Source organism: Ictidomys tridecemlineatus, chromosome 12 (genome assembly GCF_052094955.1).
Source record: "Ictidomys tridecemlineatus isolate mIctTri1 chromosome 12, mIctTri1.hap1, whole genome shotgun sequence".
Classification (NCBI taxonomy): domain Eukaryota; kingdom Metazoa; phylum Chordata; class Mammalia; order Rodentia; family Sciuridae; genus Ictidomys; species Ictidomys tridecemlineatus.
In genome coordinates, this window is record NC_135488.1 from 62,392,485 (window position 1) to 62,411,789 (window position 19,305).

The following is a 19,305-nucleotide window of genomic DNA, read 5'->3' on the forward strand; positions in this document are numbered from 1 at the left end:
CACAAGGCTACATCATAAGATCTGAAATTGGCAAGCTGGATGCCCAGGAGAACCAATCTATACTTCCATGTTGAATCTGAAAGCCTAAGAATCAGAAGAGTCTGTGATGTGACTTGCAGTCTGAGAGCTGGCAGGCGTCAGCCCCAGGAAGAACCAATGTTTCAATTCAAATTTTAAACCTAGAAAAGACCAATGTACTATCTTGAAGCAGTCAAGTAGAAGTTCTGTCCTACTCATGGGAGGATTGCCTTTTGTTCTGTTCAGGCCTTCATCTTATTGGATGATGCCCATTATACAGGGTACATTCTTATTTATTCAGGTCTGCTAACTTTAGCCCCAAAGACCCTCTCAGACACTCCCAGGCTAATGTTTGAACAAATATCTGAGCTCCCTGTGGCTCAATCAAATTGGCACATAAAATTAACCATCTCAGGTGCTATGCCCTTTCTTTTGTTTTACAGTAGTTTTATATGTGCCTAATGCTAGTATTTTACTCCACTTCTAAGTTGATCTCATAAATAGAAAAATATTTATAAAATATATACTTGTCAAAAACAAGTCAAGTGGATAGTCCTCGATCCATTCCCTGTTTTATGATGATCTCATCCCTTTTGTGCATCGTAATGCACATCTCTCCCTTTGATTCATGATTCTCCTAGATTTCATGTATATGTCAATTATCAATAGTAATAGATAAACAACTTCAAATGACTTGCACCCTGAAGAGTATGTTTTCTTACATAATAAGAATTCCATAAACTGTATTAGCTCAGAGAATGAAGAATATCTATGCTAAGATCTGTGTCATTTTCTTGACCATTTTCTCAAGCTTCCAGGAAAGCTGCTAGAATTCTTGACATTACATCACATTTAGGCAGGAGAAAGAGAGGAGGAAGAGGAAGAACTGAGGGGGCTTCTTTGGATATTGTTTCTTTTAAATCATTTGCCTGTGTGTCTAGTGAGAGACTGAGCATTATAATTGTTCTAACTGTTCATATTGCCATAGGTTATCATTTTTTATTTAAAAGAGAGCATGAATATTCTTTATTAGGATCACTTTATCTCTGGTTTCAAGAATCCTTGTTTTAGCATTTTGTGGCCTTTCATGTCTTTCTGGGTTTTTACTGTTGGCAGTATTGGGAAGAAGCTATATTGAAGGCCTGTTAGCCAGACAGTTTTTCCCCCCCTGTGGGTATTTATTTTTATAGCCATTTGGTTTCATTACCTTTTAATGAGTTCTTTGATAACAAGTTCCTTAATTAACAAGGCAGTCTTTCAGATTTCCTCTTCTCTAATTGTTAACATATTTTGCTGCATTTATGCAGATACACAGTGGTGAAAAGTTTCCTCTTTGCAGCTCCTTTTAGGGCCATTCAGAAAGAATGAGGAAGGCAATGGGGAGAATATTCAGCTTGTTTTCTTGATATAAATGATATAAGCATATTTATCTTTCCAAATTGTGAAGTATTCACATTTCATGTTTTGTTTCCTGCAACACAGTTAACTCAGAGTGAATTTCTAGGCATATGAAAAATTGACTATAAAATTTCATGTTTTTTTTATATCTACTATTCAAGACTGTGGAATATTTAATTTCTGCCTGGGAAACTCATAAAATTTGATGTTAAATTTTCCTTAAGCTATGGACAGTAATGCTGCATTTTTTTAATTACTCTAATTTGTTATATATGACAGCAGAATACATTGCAATTCATATTGTTGCATTTTATAATCAAGTAGCTACCACTCACTGGGCTTGGACTCTGTATCACACACTGTATTAGGCTCCACATTATATTAAGCATTTATTGCATATTATCTGTGTAAGGTTGGTAGTGTTCTCTGTATTTTCCTGATGAGGAAGCTAAGTCTAACCCAAATTAAATAATGTCCTGAAGGTCATATAAGTGAAAGGGCCAAGATATGAACCTAAGTCAATCTGAAGAAAAGTTCTTGCTCTTTTTCTATCTATCACTTCCTCTCTAGTCCTATCTTGTTTTTACTACCACATCCCATAAATTGGACATGATGGTTTGTGTACTGTTCTCCCATAGTGAGATTAATTAAAGAGCTAATTAAATTCTTGAAAAGAAGATCTTAAATTATTTCCCTCCAAGAAACCTAAGGTTTTAAATATTCTGAAACGAAGCATTTGTTATTGGCAGAGAATAATGAACCAAAGCACCTACAGGATACATTAGCTCAAAAAGGCAAAAAAGAAACTCAAGCTAATGAGGTGTTTGGGAGGAGAAATGCTCTTATTTAAGGTATTGACCAGTTAGGAACTGAGTAATAAGTTGTACGTGGAAGTTAAAAGGGACTGGCTGGCAGACAGTCAGGCGTCTGTACCATTGTGTTTTGTAAACTTTCTCCTATGGCTGTGGTGTGTTTTTTCCAAGCCCACTTAATTTTTTATGAGGTTTGTAAAGGTCTTGAATAAACAATTGAGATTATACAGGTTTTCCTGGAAGCTTTGGTTAATATTTTAATATGCTTTGCTTTGTCACATTATTAAATAGCTTATTGGAAAGTTTGAAAGAGAGGGGTTTCTTTTTTTTGTCCTTTCTTTTCTTCTCTGTTCTTTCTTATTTTTTCTAGTAGTTAAATATCAAAACTGGATTTAATTTTTAGTTGATTCCCTTTCTTTTTATTTTAACTTTAAATCACTACAGATCACTCTTGGATTGGGGCTCTGGCATCTGGGAAGCCTCCACTTAAAATCCACTTCAAGTGAAATTACAGTTCAGAGGGTGTATCTTGAAAATAAGCCAGTGATTGTAAATGTATGTAGTAAGAGAGGACTGGAGAAAGGGCAGGGGGAATTGGATAGGGCCAGAAAACAGGAACTAATCGAGCTTTGGCGATTACCTCATCCTGACCTTTTGCTCATTAATATTTGAATCTGATTCATTGACATCTTGGTTGTAGTCTGGTGAAATGTCAAGCTCGTCAAAGACTGAATACCTTCAAAGACATTTCTGTGTTAATGGGATGACTTGGTGAAATTGACCTGTAACCTGAACAGGAGTTGAGAGAAGAGAAGGGAAGTTTTTATTTTTCATTATAAGCACCTCTCACTTTATAGAGGGTTGTATAGCACTAATTGTTATTTGGAGAGTACTTTATTTTATTTCCATTTCTATTTGTAAGTCAGTTGAAAAAGTTTCCATGTTGGTGTCATTGTTGGAATGTGATGAGGATCACCCAGTGAGATCCACTTTTTACAAAGGCTTCTGTAATGATTTGGCCTCATAATCTTTTCTTCTAAAATCATATAGGACTTAGAGTTTATTCTGCTTAACTTATCACTTAATTGAATGTTTTCTTGATTTGTTTCAGAGCAGGAAATACACTTTCCACTTTTTTTGCATAGATAGAATTATTTGGTTTGAAAGAAGAAAATCCTACAATTCTATAAAAGATATAAACAGTAAAATATTTTGCACTTATAAAATACCTACAATTTAAGCACATATACCCAATGTCTTTTTAAGTAGTTTCCATATTTAACTATAGGAATAAAAATTATATATATCATACAACATTTACTCAGCACAATATATGCCAGGTACTGTGCTACCTAGGATTTATTTTTATTTAACTATTACAACACTCCTATTTTGTAGATGATGTAACTAAGTCAAAGGCTAAGTATTCTAAGTTATCATATCTAAAATGTACTTTGGTTTTCATTAAATTATATGTCTGTAATTTATTTACCTTAGATTTTTTTTCTTTACTTTTGCTCTGACACCATTATTGGTTCATAGCAGTAGATCTCTTAAGGTTGTTGCTAGTGGAGTTATTGTTGTTTTGAAATGGACATGCATCGATTAATAGCTACACTTTTATTATAAATTTGGGTTCAAAATAAACATTTATGTATGCAATTTCTTATAAAGCAAACATGTTTGCCAAGATGATAATGCAAAGCATCACAAGACAAATAGAACTATTGGCCGAGGAGATATTTGTTAAATGATCCTTATAGTGTTGTGTCCCCCGACCCCAAACCCTGGTTTGGTACAAATTTGTAAATTAAAAAGATTATCTTTAGGATCTATTTTGTGAGCCTGGTACCATATTTATCCTCTAGTCATAAACAACTATAAAACTTAGAGAAAATATAAAATCACACTTTTGCCTAATGAAGGAAGGGTTCAGTGTTTGGAATATCATTAAGAACAGGATTTAAATAAGCAGGATAACAAAGTACAGAGAAACACAGAGAAGGATACCTCACCACCATTTTTAATAAATTCCTGTTTGGTCCTTGGCTGATCTCTAAGCTGCACTGATCTCTAAGCTTCTGGTAGCTCAGAAGACAACAGCAGCTTCTGGATATTGAAAACTAAGCAAATACTCTTGAAATTACCCAGCATAGACATTGAGGATTGAACCCATAAGAGACTAGGTAAACACCATGGCTTTTTGTTTAAATATCAGTAAGTCCACACATGGGTTAATAACAATAAGGCTCTTCAAGTAAGTACAAAAGTAACAGGGATCCATAGTAATAAAGTTTAAAAACCAAGCCTAATGTAGGTAAAGATGATTCATCAAATTAACAGCTTGCTGGAATAAAACTCAAAAGTCTTTTAAGGCTAATTGGTTAACCTAGAGCCTCTATGGCATCTTTTTTGAGGGGGTTACCAGGGATTGAACTCAGGGGCACTTGGCCACTGAGTCACATCCCCACCCCTATTTTGAATTATTTTAAATATTTATTTTTTAGTTTTAGATGGACACAATATCTTTATTTTACATTTATGCGGTTCTGAAGACCAAACCTAGTGCCTCGTGCATGCCAGGTGACCACTGTACTACTGAGCCACAACCCCAGCCCCTTATTTTATATTTTATTTAGAAACAGGGTCTCATTGAGTTGCTTAGCACCTCACCCTTGCTGAGGCTATTTTTGAACTCGTGATCCTCCTGTCTCAGCCCTTAGAGCCACTGGGATTACAGGGATGTGCCACCATCCTGGAATCTGTAGCATCTTGTCTACAATGCATGGCATACAAAACAAAATTTTCTAATATTCTAATAAGCATAAAAAACTGATCTATAATCAAAGTTCAAATAGTCAACAGAAGCAGATCATAAGATGATCCAAATATCAATGTTAGCAAAACCTTCAAAATAGCTTTGATTAATATGTTAAAGAGGGGAAAGAATGGATATGCAGAAAAAAGATGAATTATCTGAATAGAAATTAAGAATCAAATATGTATTCTACAAGAGCTGACTACAAAATCTGATTAATGACTTAGTGCATGAAATTTTTAAAAAGAGTGTTAAGTAGGTTTAACAGCAGACTCAACAAACCGTAATTTAAGATTGGCAAACTGTAGTTCAGTACTATAGAAAACACCCAAACTGAAGCACACTGAAAGAAAAAAAAAATGAAGCATTTAATTTTAAGAACAGACGGGAGCATAAGAGATAGATGAAATACAATTGAAAGATCTAAAATGTGTATGTACAAATACTCTTCAACTTCGAGTGGGCTTGCATCCTAATAAACCTATAATAAGTTAAAAATATTGCAAGTTGAAAATGTATAATATAGCTAACTTATGAAACACCACAGTTCATTGTAGGGTAGCAGTCATTTACTCTTATGATCACATGACTGACAGGGAGCTGTGACCTCCTAGTGCTGCCCAACTTCACAGAAGAATATCATATCATATATATCACTAGCTCTGGAAAAGTTTAGAATTCAAAGTACAGTTTCTACTGAATGCATATTGCTATGACGCCATAATAAATTGTTAAGTGGATCAACATTTTAATTGACAGTTGGGAACTTCTGTTCCTGGCATCTATGAAGGAAAGAAGAGAAAGAGAATGGTACAAAAGCAGTACTTAAAGGAGTAATGCTTAAGGTTTTTTCATATCTGAAGAAATGCATTACTTCATAGATCCTGGAAGCTCCATGAGCCAGTGGAGAATAAATTAAAAGAAAACTACATCAAGATACATAATGACCAGATGCTGTTATTAAGTATAAGGAAAAAGAAGTCTTAAAAGCAGCTAATGAACAAAGAAACATTCATGGGGAAAACAGTAAGATTGATGGATGATGCCTCATAAAAATGATGGAGGCCAGAGGACAATAGAATGAAACTTGTTTGTTTGTTTTTTAAGAGTGAGAGAGAGAGTGAGAGAAAGAGAGAGAATTTTTTTTTTAATATTTATTTTTTAGTTCTCGGCAGACACAACATCTTTGTTTGTATGTGGTGCTGAGGATCGAACCCGGCCGCACGCATGCCAGGCGAGCGTGCTACCGCTTGAGCCACATTCCCAGCCCTAGAATGAAACTTTTTAATTAAGAAAAGACAAGACTACATTGGTATAGTTAGGTAACTAGAAAAAATGTGTTTTGAAAAAAGATGAGATGCCTACTTCTGGCTTTGATAACAATAACATTACCAGACTTAATCTCAACCACAAATATATGTAATAATACAAAAAAGAAATAACTGTTTTCAGATATTGAACAGTAGGCAGTACAGTACATCGATCTCAGAGAAAGAAACAAAAGAAGTGTAACCCTAGCAGTCTCTTACAGGTGCTTTGCAAATTGCTGTACAGGAAGGGGAGAACCAAGGCCAAAACCAACAGAAGGCAAGGACTGGAGTTTGGAGAAGAAACTACAGTTTTCAAGGAAGCAGTTTGGAGTGAGAAAGTTATTCTAAGAAATAACAGGAGAAATCTTCATTGGATCCCTTGAGGGTTTGGCTGAATAGTAACGTGTGCACATAGAGTGAAAAATCCATAAGGTCATGAAAAAATATAGGAACTTCCAGTGTTCAGAAGCTGAGTACAATCACCAGAACTCACACAAGGCAGAGAGATATTACAATTCCATCCTGTAAGACCAAGCTGAACTCCCGAATTATTCAATAGAGGCACCAGAAGAATGTGGCTAATCATGGCTCTAAAGTAGCATTAGTACTGACCTAAAGTAATTCTAGATACAAGATGATTCCAGTCTCTGCATAAAAGTGGCCTGTGTATGTTTCTATTTGTGTGTGTGTGTGTGTGTGTGTGTGTGTATCCATATGATGATCTCCATAGATTCAGAGAAAGCATTTAGAAGCATTGAACATTTCATGAAAATAACCTATAAAGCAAAAATTAAAATTTTTCAAGTTAATCAAAGGTATCTATGAAAAGCTTAAAGTTAATATTTTAATGGAAAGACTGTTTTACCCCTGTGATCAGGAAAAAGACAAATATATCTGCTCTCACCACTCTAGTACAACATCCTATAGAGCCCACTAGTGTAGTAAAGCAAGTAAAATAAATTTTTAAAAAAAGCTAATAGAAATGGAAGGAAAGAATTAAAATTTATTTTTTCTTTATTTTTGTAAATACAACATGATCTATGTTGAAAATGTTTCAAAAATTATGGTTAGATACCTCCACCACGCGCAACACATACACACACACACACACACACACACGTACTAATGGTTTAACAAAGTCACAGGATGGAGATCACTATGAAAAATCAATTCCATTTCTCTATATGAATAATGAACATTTAGACTGGAAATAATTAAGAATAACATCACAAGATGGAAATATTTTATAGTAAATAAAATATATAAATAAAATATTTATAAACAAAATATTACCAAGAGAAAATAGAAAAGACTTAAATGAAGACCAATTTATGGTTCAGTGGACTTGATATTGTTAAAATGTGTAAGTCTCAGAAAATGTATCTATAGTAGCTCTTCTCCACCAGGCTTCTTAATTAGAATTAAGCCCTAATCTTCTACAGCATTCACTATAGATGACTTAACATTTCTTCTATGAATGCAGAATAGTACCAGTTATGTACCAACCTTGAGGGAAATGATAAAATAGTTATTAATTATTTTCTGTAAGTCATTCTGAAAAATGCTCAATTCCTCTTTCAAAGAAGCTTAGCTGAGAAATACTGATATTTCACCATGAAAATGCCAGCTGATTTCTCTGTAGATATTATAAGCTGATTTTAAGATTTATATAAAATTTCAAAGGGCCTAACGTAACTAAGACTTATCGTGAATCTTAAGAAGAATAAAGTTGGAGGACTTTGTGCTGCCCAGTTTCTATGCTTACTATAAAACTTTAACAATTATTATAGTGAAATATTGCATTAGCTTAAGTAAAATGATCAATGTAACAGAATAGATAGTCTCAGAACAGTCCCAAATGCATGTGGTAACTCTTCAACAAAGGTGCCATATAGTTCAATCAGTGGGAAAAAGTATTTTCAATAGAAGTGATCCAGGAAACTAGTATTTGAATTGAAAAGAAAATTAATCTCAACATCTGCCCTATGCTATAAATTGAGATGGAATATAGAGCTAAATGTGAAAGTTAATACAATAAGTCTACTAAAAAAAATGGAATAGAACCTCTTCATGATTTTGAGGTAAGCAAATTTCTTAGGTAAATCACAAACAGCATTGGCCATAAGAAAAAAGTTGATAGGTTGTGTTTCATCAAATTAACTAATTGCTGTGGGTACTTGTGTGGATATTTCCACTTAAAGACTTTATCTGTATGCTGGGCACAATGGTGCATGCCTATAATCCTGGTGCTTGGGAGGCTGAGTCAAGAGGATCGAAAATTCAAAGCCAGCCTCAGCAACTTAGTGAGACCCTAAGAAACTCAGTGAGGTCCTAGAAAAGGGCTGCGGATATGCCTCAGTGTTAAATGTCCCTGAGTTTAATCCTCAGTACCAAAAAAGCCAAAACCAAAAAACTTTATCTGTAAATGGGAATAATTCAAATGCCTATCAATAGAAAACTGAATAAACAAATTGTGATTTATATGTAGCCCTCTGCAGGAAGAGGAGACAGATTATGAATATATGTAACAACATGAATGAATGAATTTCGAAAACATTAGTTGAGAAAAGAAGCCAGGCACAAAAGATATCATTACTAGGATTTCTTTTTTAGCAAGGGATGGGTAACTAGGGATTGAACCTAGGGGTGCTAAACCACTGAGCCACATCCCCAGTCCTTTTTTTGTTTAGAGACAGGGTCTCACTAAGTTGGCCTTGCTGAAGCTGACTTTGAGCCTGCAATTCTCCTGCCTCAGCCTCCTAAGCCACTGGTATTGCCACTGGTATTACCACTGCATTACCACTGGTGTTACCATGCGCCACTGTGCCTGACAGGATTTTTGAAAAAAATAAATGTTTTTATATACATTTAAGGTATATAACCTGATGTTATGGGATATATATGGACAGTAAAAAGTTACTGGAGTAAAGCAAATCAACATATCCCTAACCTCACATAGTTACTCATTTCTCTATATGTTATAAGAACCAGCTAAAAATTTACTCATTTATCATGAATCTCATATACAATACAAATTTATGACCTGTATCCTCAAGATGTACATTAGACTATGTTCATTCTACAAATCTGTTATTTTGTATCCTATGACTCATATCTCCCATTTCCTTATCATCCCCTCATCTCTCCATCCTTGATAAATACTATTTTGTTCTCAATTTTGATATATTTGAATTTTCTTTTTTTAAAATCTTCACATGCAAGTGAGATCATATAATATTTTTCTTTTTGTGCCTGTCTTACATGGTATATCATCATCCAATATTATTCATATTATGGCAAACAGAAAGATCTTGGTTTATTTGGGGACTGCCTATTCTGTTGTATTATATACCATAGTTTCTTTATTTGTTCATCTATTGATGACCACTTAGTTTATTTCCATATCTTGGCTATTATGAATAATGCTCCAGTGAACATGGTAGTGCAGATAGTTTTAGGAGGTGGTGATTTTCACTTTCTTTGGGTACATGCCCAGAAGAAGTCTGTCGAATTCCTTGTATATGACATTGATGAACAGACAAAACTAATCTGTGGGTCTCTAAGATAGGAAAGATGTTTTCTCAATGTATAGGTAGGTCTATTGCTGTGAAAAGGGCATGAGGAACTCTTGGGTTTGTAAAATTTTTCTCAATCTGATTTGCAATTTCATAGTTTTAAAATACATATAAGGCATTGAGTTGTACACAAGATTTGCACATTTACTGTCTGTAATTACCCTTCAGTAAAATCATCCATAGCAACAAGTGTTTTCAAAAGGATTTCTTGTGTTTCTTGAAAAGTGACTGAGAATAAGAAAATGAAAAAAACTGGGAAAATCTCAGAACCAGCTTTTTATGTCCTCTGACTCTTTCATCATGAGTATATATTTCCAGCTCTCTTTTACTTCATGACAAATTAGATATAGATTGTTTTCCTTCACTTTTTCTTTTGTTTTTCTTTTTGCTTATTTCTTATTAAGGAAAAGAAAACAAATTTATTTATTTATTTATTTTTACTGAGAGGCCACCATTTTATTATAGGCTCTACTCATGTCTTCAAGTAATATCTCATATCTTTCCCATGGTATTTCAATCATCTTTGGGCTTCCTTTACTTTAGCTGTTAGGAAATATGAGCGTATGTGTCTATGTGCACATGTGCATATGGGTATAGAATCGGGATTTGTACATTCTCTTTAATGAGCATATATTTTTACAGATTGTCTAATTGAACTTAAGAATGTTCTTTTTAAAAAGAATTATAATGCTTCCCAAGACGTGGATTCAACTGTGGAAGGATCTACTTGAGAAGGTAATTGTAAAGGTGATTTAGGTATAAGGATGGATTAAAATCTTGCCATGGGATTTTTTTCATCACATGGGAACCAAAGTTCCAGACATGAGTCCCAGATAACACAAGCATATACAAGAACTTGATCTTCAAAATGTTATGCATTGAACATCCATTCAACATAAGCAGAAGTCTCATTGTTCTGGGAATGAAATAGCTTCACCCATAGCTAATGGATATTAAGAAAAAGAGAATAAAAGAGCTTCCTTGTTCAATAGAGAAAGAGAAATTATAGGAGCAATCCAACAATCAAGTTCCATGGCCAGGCAGGACTAAGGCAAGGATCCCTAATAAAAGAAGTGTCTATGTAGAGGTAAGGCTAGAGCATTGGGAAATAGAGTCATGACAAGAAGAGTTATTTTACAGCTACTGGTGCATAAGTGAAAGGGTAATGTCACCTTCTCTCTGAATGGTTCTCACTTGTCTTGCTTGATCTATTTTTGTCTGAATTGCTCTTTATTTCACAGTGAAAAAAAATCTTTGAGTAATTATACGAAGATAAAGTTGGACATACCAGTATTTAAACAAGGGATTTATAAAGAAATTTATAAAGAGAAGGTTGATGTGAGATTAAAAAGCCGCTGAGTAAACACTGGGAAGTAAATAAAGGCATTATAGATGTGATTTTTTTAAAGGGGAAGCTGGTGTAAAATACCTCCTCACCTTTCTTTCCATATTATTTCTTTCAAATTTCCTAAGATCATCCACAGGAAGAAAAATTTTTGGTTGGCCACTAGAAGTCATTTATATAAGATCTTTGATGATCGGGAACCTGGGATCGCTGTGGTTGGAGTCCAGTCTAAGTATCTGCTATGAATTCAGCATTCTTGTGTTGCCTGCTCAGATCTAGGAAGGGAGGAAAATTCTTACTCAACATCTTGGCCTTTTGGATATGACTGATTTTTTATCTTCCCGTCCTCTCCATTCCTTTACCCCAAATCACAGAGCAACCAAAAGATATAACAGCTATCACAAGGCCTTTATTTGTAGGCAGGATCAAAAGATTAAAGAGTCTTCGGAGTCTGACAGGCTGGATTCAAATCCTAGCTCCATCACGTACAGGATATATTCAAATTACTTAGCCTCTCTGTCTTTATCTGTAAATTAAGGATTAAATACCTTAGGGGGTTCTTGTAAGAATCATATGAGATAACATTTTCAAAAAAATTTGCCATAGGACTGGGGCTGTAGCTCAGTAGTAAAGCACTTGCCTCTTATATGTGAGGTCCTGGATTCAATCCCCAGCCCTGAGGAAAAAAGAAAGAAAAATCTGACTCATGGTCAGTGCTCAGTAAATGTAAGTAACCTCTGTGGTGTTGCTGGTAGAGGTATTGAGGAGGGCAGTACTTGTTCCAGGCTTTTCACCTCTACTCACTTGCTTCTGAATATTAGGATATAGCACTTGGTATGTGTGTAATTGAAGTACTTAGTAATTGAAAGAAATGAATAGTAGTCTCTATTTCTTCAAAGGCGTTTGTAAGATCTCTACACATTTATCATAACTGTGTTTAATTTTATTTTAGGCTAAGTAACAGGGTATGTTATCTTTCTTTTTTCAGAAGAGGATGTTATCCCCAAGAGATAAAGTTAGTTATCAGTTGCATACTTACTTTGTGCAGTCTTAAACTATACTTCATTTAGGTTTACCTATGACAAAGAAGTCAGAGTTTCTTTCCTTGCAAATCATGACTTTTTATTTTAGCAAGTCAGCTTTTTAATGAAGTATAACATATGAATATAACTATGAAGCTGAATACCTTTTTTCAACTGGAACTTTGTGTGTAAGCAGCATCCAGAGACTATTAGAAAAGTCCTCATATCCCCCAAGGTATGGAAGGGTTTTTTTTTTTTTTTTAAGAGAGAGTGAGAGAGGAGAGAGAGAGAGAGAGAGAGAGAATTTTTAATATTTATTTTTTAGTTCTCAGCGGACACAACATCTTTGTTGGTATGTGGTGCTGAGGATTGAACCCGGGCCGCACGCATGCCAGGCGAGCGCGCTACCGCTTGAGCCACATCCCCAGCCCGGAAGGGTTTTTAAGCAGGAACATAACATGTCTTCAGGATGGTTATTTATTCCTGTTTTCAAACTTTATACAAATGGAAGTATACAGTACATCTGATTTTATATCTAGCTTTTAGGGCTCAAAATCATATTGTGAGAATCATCCCTTTATTGTAAGTAGTATAAGTTTGTTCATTCTTATTTTAATTGACAAATACAGGCTGTATGTATTTATGGTGTGCAGTCTCTCTTGATATATGTATGTATCATGGAATGAATGACTAAATAAATGAAATAATCAATTTAACTTATGCATTACTTTACATACTTATCACTTTTATGGTGAAAACACCTTAAAGTACTCTCATAACAATTTTCAAGTATTCAGTTTAAGGCTGAATAGTATTCCATACATACCACATTTTCTTTATGCAGACATTCATAAATGGGCATGTAGGTTGGTTCCGTATCTAAACTATTGTGAATAAAGCTGCAGGAGACTGCAGATATTTCTTTAACTTACCAATCTCATTTCCTCTGGATATACACTCAGTAATGGGATTACTGGATAATATGGTAGTTCTACTTTTTAATTTTTCAGGTATCTCCAATCTGCATTCTGTAATGGCTATATTAATTTATATTTCTACCCTCAGCATACAAATATTCCCTGTTCCCACACCCTTGTCAACTCTTGTTATCTTTCATCTTTTTTATAGTAGCCATGCTAACAGGTATGAGAATGATATATCATTGTTGTTTTATTTTGCATTTCTCTGATGATTAATGTAGTTTTTCATATGCCTGTATGTTGTATGTTGTCTTTTGAGAAGTTTTTCTTCAGGTCCTTTGCCCGGTTTTTAATTGGGTTATGTGTTTTCTCCTGATAATGAGTTGTGTTAGTTTCTAACACATGGTAGATACTAACCCCTTGTTGATGTGTGTTTTGAAAATATATTACTCCACTCTACAGGTTTTCTCTTCACTCTACTGTGTCCTTTGTTGTGCAGAAGCTTTGTAGTTTGATATAAACCCATTTGTCTATTTTTAGTTTTATTGCCGGGGTTTTTGTGGTCATATAGAAAATAATATTGCCTACATCAGTTAAGAATTTGGTTTGGTAGAATTCTATTGAGGATTTTTTGTATCTACGTTTATGGGCATATGGTTTGCAATTTTCTTTTTTTGCAATGTCCTTGCTTGGCTTTGGTATCAGGATAATGATGACCTTGAAAATGAGTTTTTGGAGTAATCTACCTCTTCTATGTTTTTGTAAAAGTTGGAGAAGGATTGATGTTTGTTTTTTAAATGTTTGGTTGAGTTCACTGGTAATGCCATTAGTAGGAGGGTTTTGACTGTTAATTTCAGTTTACTCATTATTGGTCTATTCATATTTTTTATATATTCATGATTCATTCTGGGTGTGATATATGTCTGGGAATTCATCTGTTTCTTCAGGGTTATCCAATTTCTTGGTATTTAATTGTGAATAGAAGTTTCTGATGATCCTTTCTATTTATGTAGTATCAGTTATAATGTCTTTTTTCATTTCTGATTTCATTTTTCAGAATCTTCTCTCTTTCTTAATCTAACTAAAGGTTTGTTGATTTTATCTTTTCAAAAACAAATCTGTTTTGTTGATTTTTTTCTATTGTGTTTCTAGTTTCTATTTCATTCATTTCTGCTCTGATCTTTTATTATTTCCTTCCTCCTGCTCATTTTGGGCTTAGTTTGTTCTTATTTTTCTACTTCCTTGAAGTATATTATTGTTTATTTGTGATCTTTGTTCTTAGTTGATGTAGGCATTTTTTTTTTGCTATAAGCCTCCCTCTTAGAAATGATTTTTATGCATTCCATAAATGTTGGTATGTTGTATTTCATTTTCATTTCTCTCCAGAGCAAGCCATGTGCTCTTAAAGGCAATGTAAATGCCTGAAATGACAATGCAGAGCATCATTCAGTACATAATGTCATGGTACAAGTAGCATAGTAAATAAGGAGAGAATAGGAGGTAAAGGAGATAATTAAAATAAGGGAATATGACTCTGGTGTATATTTTTGAAGACAGTGAGTTGATATAGTTACCAAAAAGCTGCACAGTGAAAAGTAAAACAAATTTAAAAAGTAGAATCTTAACTCCTACCAAGTTTTGGTTCTTGCTATAGGAATATGTCTAGCTTATTGAATTAACAATCAAATTTCTTACTGGTTTACTCCTCTGTACTTCCCAAAACTTACAAAAAGTTATTGTAACTGGATTGATAAATAATGTGAATTATTTAAGTACTTTGGTATTTGACTTCCAGGTTGTACAGTTTATATTTACTGACTGTCATGGAGTACATATTATAGATTCATGTAGAAACAGCATGATGTTGCCTGTAGAGCTAGTTGCATACCTATATCCCTAATCTTCCTGTATCCCATGTTTCTCTTATTTTAAAGTATTACAATGATGATACTATTTCATTTCCCTCTTTTCTAACATTCTGTTTATTTTAGTGCATTCTGTGCCTTAGTTCTAGCATAATTTTGTAAGATACAGCCTCTATTTGATCAGGACTGATGAAACTGTTGCTACAGGTATCCAAAAGACACTTTTGTGAAATATTTGGTCAGTATATGTTTTCTTAGTTTCAAATTCTTGCTTTGTCCTTGAGATCTTTGTTAAAAATTTTTCTCTAGATTTTGCTTCATATTAGGATTACTTAATGAAGAGGGTGAAACTGCCAATTTTTTATCATTGGATGATTGGTTGTTATTACTTGAAATGAATTTTGCAAATACTATCTTAGCCTATAGCTTTTCTGTTTTTTGTTTTGTTTTGTCTTGTTTTGTTTTTAAGCTCTTTGATTTTTCATGTTCAGTTTTTTTGGGTCCCTTAAGCGTCTGTTTTTTTCCTGGATGAGGATGTTACACTACAAGTTTAAAAAGTATGCTCTAGCAGATACTTAGAAGAGTTGGCTTCTAAACTACTACTACCTTATTTGCTTGGGCCTAACCTTTCTCTTGGATAATCTTTTTAATCCCCTGATACTCTCTGAAACTATTTTTGCCCAACTATTCTAGTCTAATACAGTGATACAGTATGTCACATCACTTCCTGAGGTAATGGTTTGGTGGAAAAACACAGATTTGAGATTGAGTAGAAATATCAAATAAGCGTGTGTTTTTTTGTTTTTAATTCTCAAGATGAATCCTAATTTCTTTACATATAAGAAAAAATACTACTAATTCTTGAGGGACTATACTAAATGAAATGGTTTAATATGTGAAAGGCACATCTGATATAGAGTGATGCCCAAGAAATGGTTAGGTTCTTTCCCTTTTCTTTGGCTTCCAATCTCCTCTGCTGTCTCTGTGCATCCACTTCAGTCTCACCTCTTTCTTCACTCTCATTTTCAAAAATCACAGATAGTTTCACATCTTGATCTGTCCCTGAGAGTTCACAGTGGGCCTAATCTGACAACTGTTGAAATTTATTGGTCATTAGAGGTGCCTATCTCAAGTCCTCAGTGGGTTTAATTGAAAGCAAGACATTTAACATGACTGTCTATTATAATGGGACTTTTCTCTTTAAGATTTTTGGTGCTTCCATTGCCTATTTCCCACATGGCCTCTGCTCCTCAACTTAAGGATTTCCATTTGTAGCCTTAATTCATGTAAAATGTAGATCATCAGAAAATATAAACAGAATCATATAGATGAGAGATTTTTATAGTATTTATGTTAAAATATATCATTGTTAGTTTTGTTACACATTTTAGACAAATATAAATATCGAAAATACTCAGCTGCACAAAATAACCAAAGTAATAAAACAAAAATCTTTGTTTAATTAGAAAAATTCATAGTAGTACTAAGTGCTGGGAATTACGCAATAAGTGATATTCTCAGAAATATTGTAAACAGCATAAACAGAACATATCATTGAATGTATTACATGTCACCATTTGTAATTAGATATTTGGGATTCCGTTTTCTTTTTACATTCTTTTTCATGTATAAGCATTTACATTATGAATCACAGTAGCGATAGCCTTCTTCTTCAACTCTGGCAGATTTGAAAAGTAACCCTAAAGGAATCATCCATAATGGGAAGGGGGAGCATGGGAGGAATGGAGGAGCTTTGGATAGGACAAAGGGGAGGGAGGGGAAGGGAGGGGGTATGGGGGTAGGAAAGACAGTGGAATGAGATAGACATCTTTATCCTAGGTACATGTATGAAGACACAAATGATATTACTCTACTTTGTGTACAACCAGATTAATGAAAAATTGTGTTACACTTGTATACTATGAATCAAAATGAATACTGATGTCATGTATAATAATTCCAACAAATAAATTAAAAAATTAAAAAGGAATTATCCAAAGTGTATAAAAAGATGCAAATAAAAAGATTTATTGTTGTTTTATTTGTGTGTGTGTGTTTAATTTTTTTTTTTCATTTAAAAGCTGCTACTTTTGTGAAGGCCCTGGCCCAGGAAAGTCCATGAAAAAAACATATAAAAGGGACACTTATTCAGACTCCGAATTTTCATTATCTCTTACTAGACCTCTATAAGTCTATGATTTGTTTATAAGAGAAAAAAAAAGGAAAGGAAATGGAAGAACAGAAGGAAAAGAAAGGAACTAGGAAGGAAGGAAGGAACAAGTGAAGGAATGAAGAAGAAACAACTAAATTTCCAGCAATAGAAGAATGGCCAAGTTAATTGTGATAGATTCCCAAGAAGGAATGCTATGGAACAATAAAGGGATAAACTACAGCTACATGTAATACATTCAAAATCTCCACCTTCATAATAATGAATTGAATAAGCTAGTTGCAAAAGGACATACCATAAGATAGTATAGGAAGATTTAAAATGTGTAAAATATTATAGGATATTTTTTCTGTTTATATACTTGTCACAATAGTACTTTTAAAATACAATAAGGTTATCTAATACGATGGTTACCTCCAAGGAGAGGGAGGGAAATAATTAAAGACACTGCATAAGAACTTAGCCCACATTTGTAATTAGTGAATGCATAAGTTTCAATCATATGATTTTCTACATATTTCTGTATGACTGAGTATTTCATAATTTCAAAAAAGGAGAATTCACTAATTTAAAAACTCAAATTTTTTAAGGCATATCATTCTGTCTTAAGAAAACAGTCAAATATTAATTTTAAAATCCATTTTTGGAAGAAAATAAGTTCATCCTCTTGATTATTTTGGAGGAATTGTTCTGTATTAAATTATCATTTTTATATGTAAAAAATCATAAAGCAGTAAATACTGATTTCTATATAAATTATAAACTATTGTTAACAGTTATTTAAAAAAAATTTTTTTTAGTTGTGGATGGACTGTTTTTTATTTATTTATATGTGGTGCTGAGAATCAAACCCAGTGCCTCACACATACTAGGCAAGTTCTTTGCCTATGAGCTACAACCTAACCCCTACTTTTCAAGATTTTTTAAAAATATTTATTTGTAGTTGTAGTTAGACACAATACCTTTATTTTATCCATTTATTTATTTTTTATGTCGTGCTGAGGAGCGAACCCAGGGCCTCACATGTGCTAGGCAAGCGCTACCTCTGAGCCACGCACGACTCCAGCCCAACTTTTTTAAAGATTTTATTGGAGGACTTTCTCATATATTCTCTGAGGAATATTATTTCTCAGTTTACTTATGATATTGAGTATTGTTTATGTACTGTCAATTAAAAAAAGAAGAGTTTCTTGACCCCCTAACTGGGCTTTGTGTATTGTAGCTAACTATTATAGCTACTATGACTGATGGGAATGCACCTAGTATTTCTGATGCTGCTGCTGGGTGCTTTAATTCCAAGGTTGTGTGCCTGTAAGGATATCATAAAGGGGAGAACCTTATGGAAACTGGGGAATTCCCAATTGAAAAATGAGTGATTTAAATTTTTTTTTAGTTTCATTTTCATCCATTAACTTTATGGTTTACATTCTTGTATTTCAGGGAAAGGTGGCTCAGACAGCATGTATGTCAGCGTGCAAGCACTTAGCTACATCCTTGATGCAACTTTTGCTGGAAGCTGAAGTAAGGCAGCTTACCTTGGGAGCATTACAGCAGTTCAACCTGGATGTCAGAGAATGTGAACGTAAGAGAGTGAAACACCCCTTTGCTTTTTTTGTCTTACTTGCATATTCGCTTTTGTGAAGGGGGAAAAAAAAGTTTTGTCTTTAGTGTCCTTGTTCCTGATAGAATCAGACTGTATAGAGAAAAGAAATATTTTATAGGACATTTAGAAATGAGCATATCAACCAGCTAATTTGAATGTCTAAAAATGCCTAGACCTGTATTTAATATGGAAGAGCTGTCTAGTCACAACGAAGCTTGCAATCTAGAGAGGGATATAAGGCAGAGGTGCATTTAATAGACACCATTTAAAACCTGTTAAATCCAAAGATAGTCAAAAGAATGTAGTTCCCAATCACTTTGCTTTGAAATTTTATTTTGAAACTAAGTACATCTTATGTGCAAACTCTTTTTAGTCTGCAGTACAAATGGTGTATGCATTGATCAGTCAGAAATGTTTTCTGTTTGGAAAATAAAAAACTTTAGAAAGTG

General features: G+C 33.8%; 1 protein-coding gene across 5 annotated transcripts in view; it reads left to right on the forward strand.

Moving 5' to 3' along the window:
* Exoc6b (exocyst complex component 6B) overlaps positions 1 to 19,305 on the forward strand; it is a 569,814-nt gene that overhangs the window by 380,893 nt on the left and 169,616 nt on the right. For all 5 annotated transcript variants that reach the window (XM_078029030.1, XM_078029033.1, XM_040271223.2 and 2 more), the window contains one exon: positions 18,694 to 18,835. In XM_078029030.1, the coding sequence (XP_077885156.1) occupies positions 18,694 to 18,835 (142 nt within the window). The remainder of the gene's footprint in view (positions 1 to 18,693; positions 18,836 to 19,305) is intronic.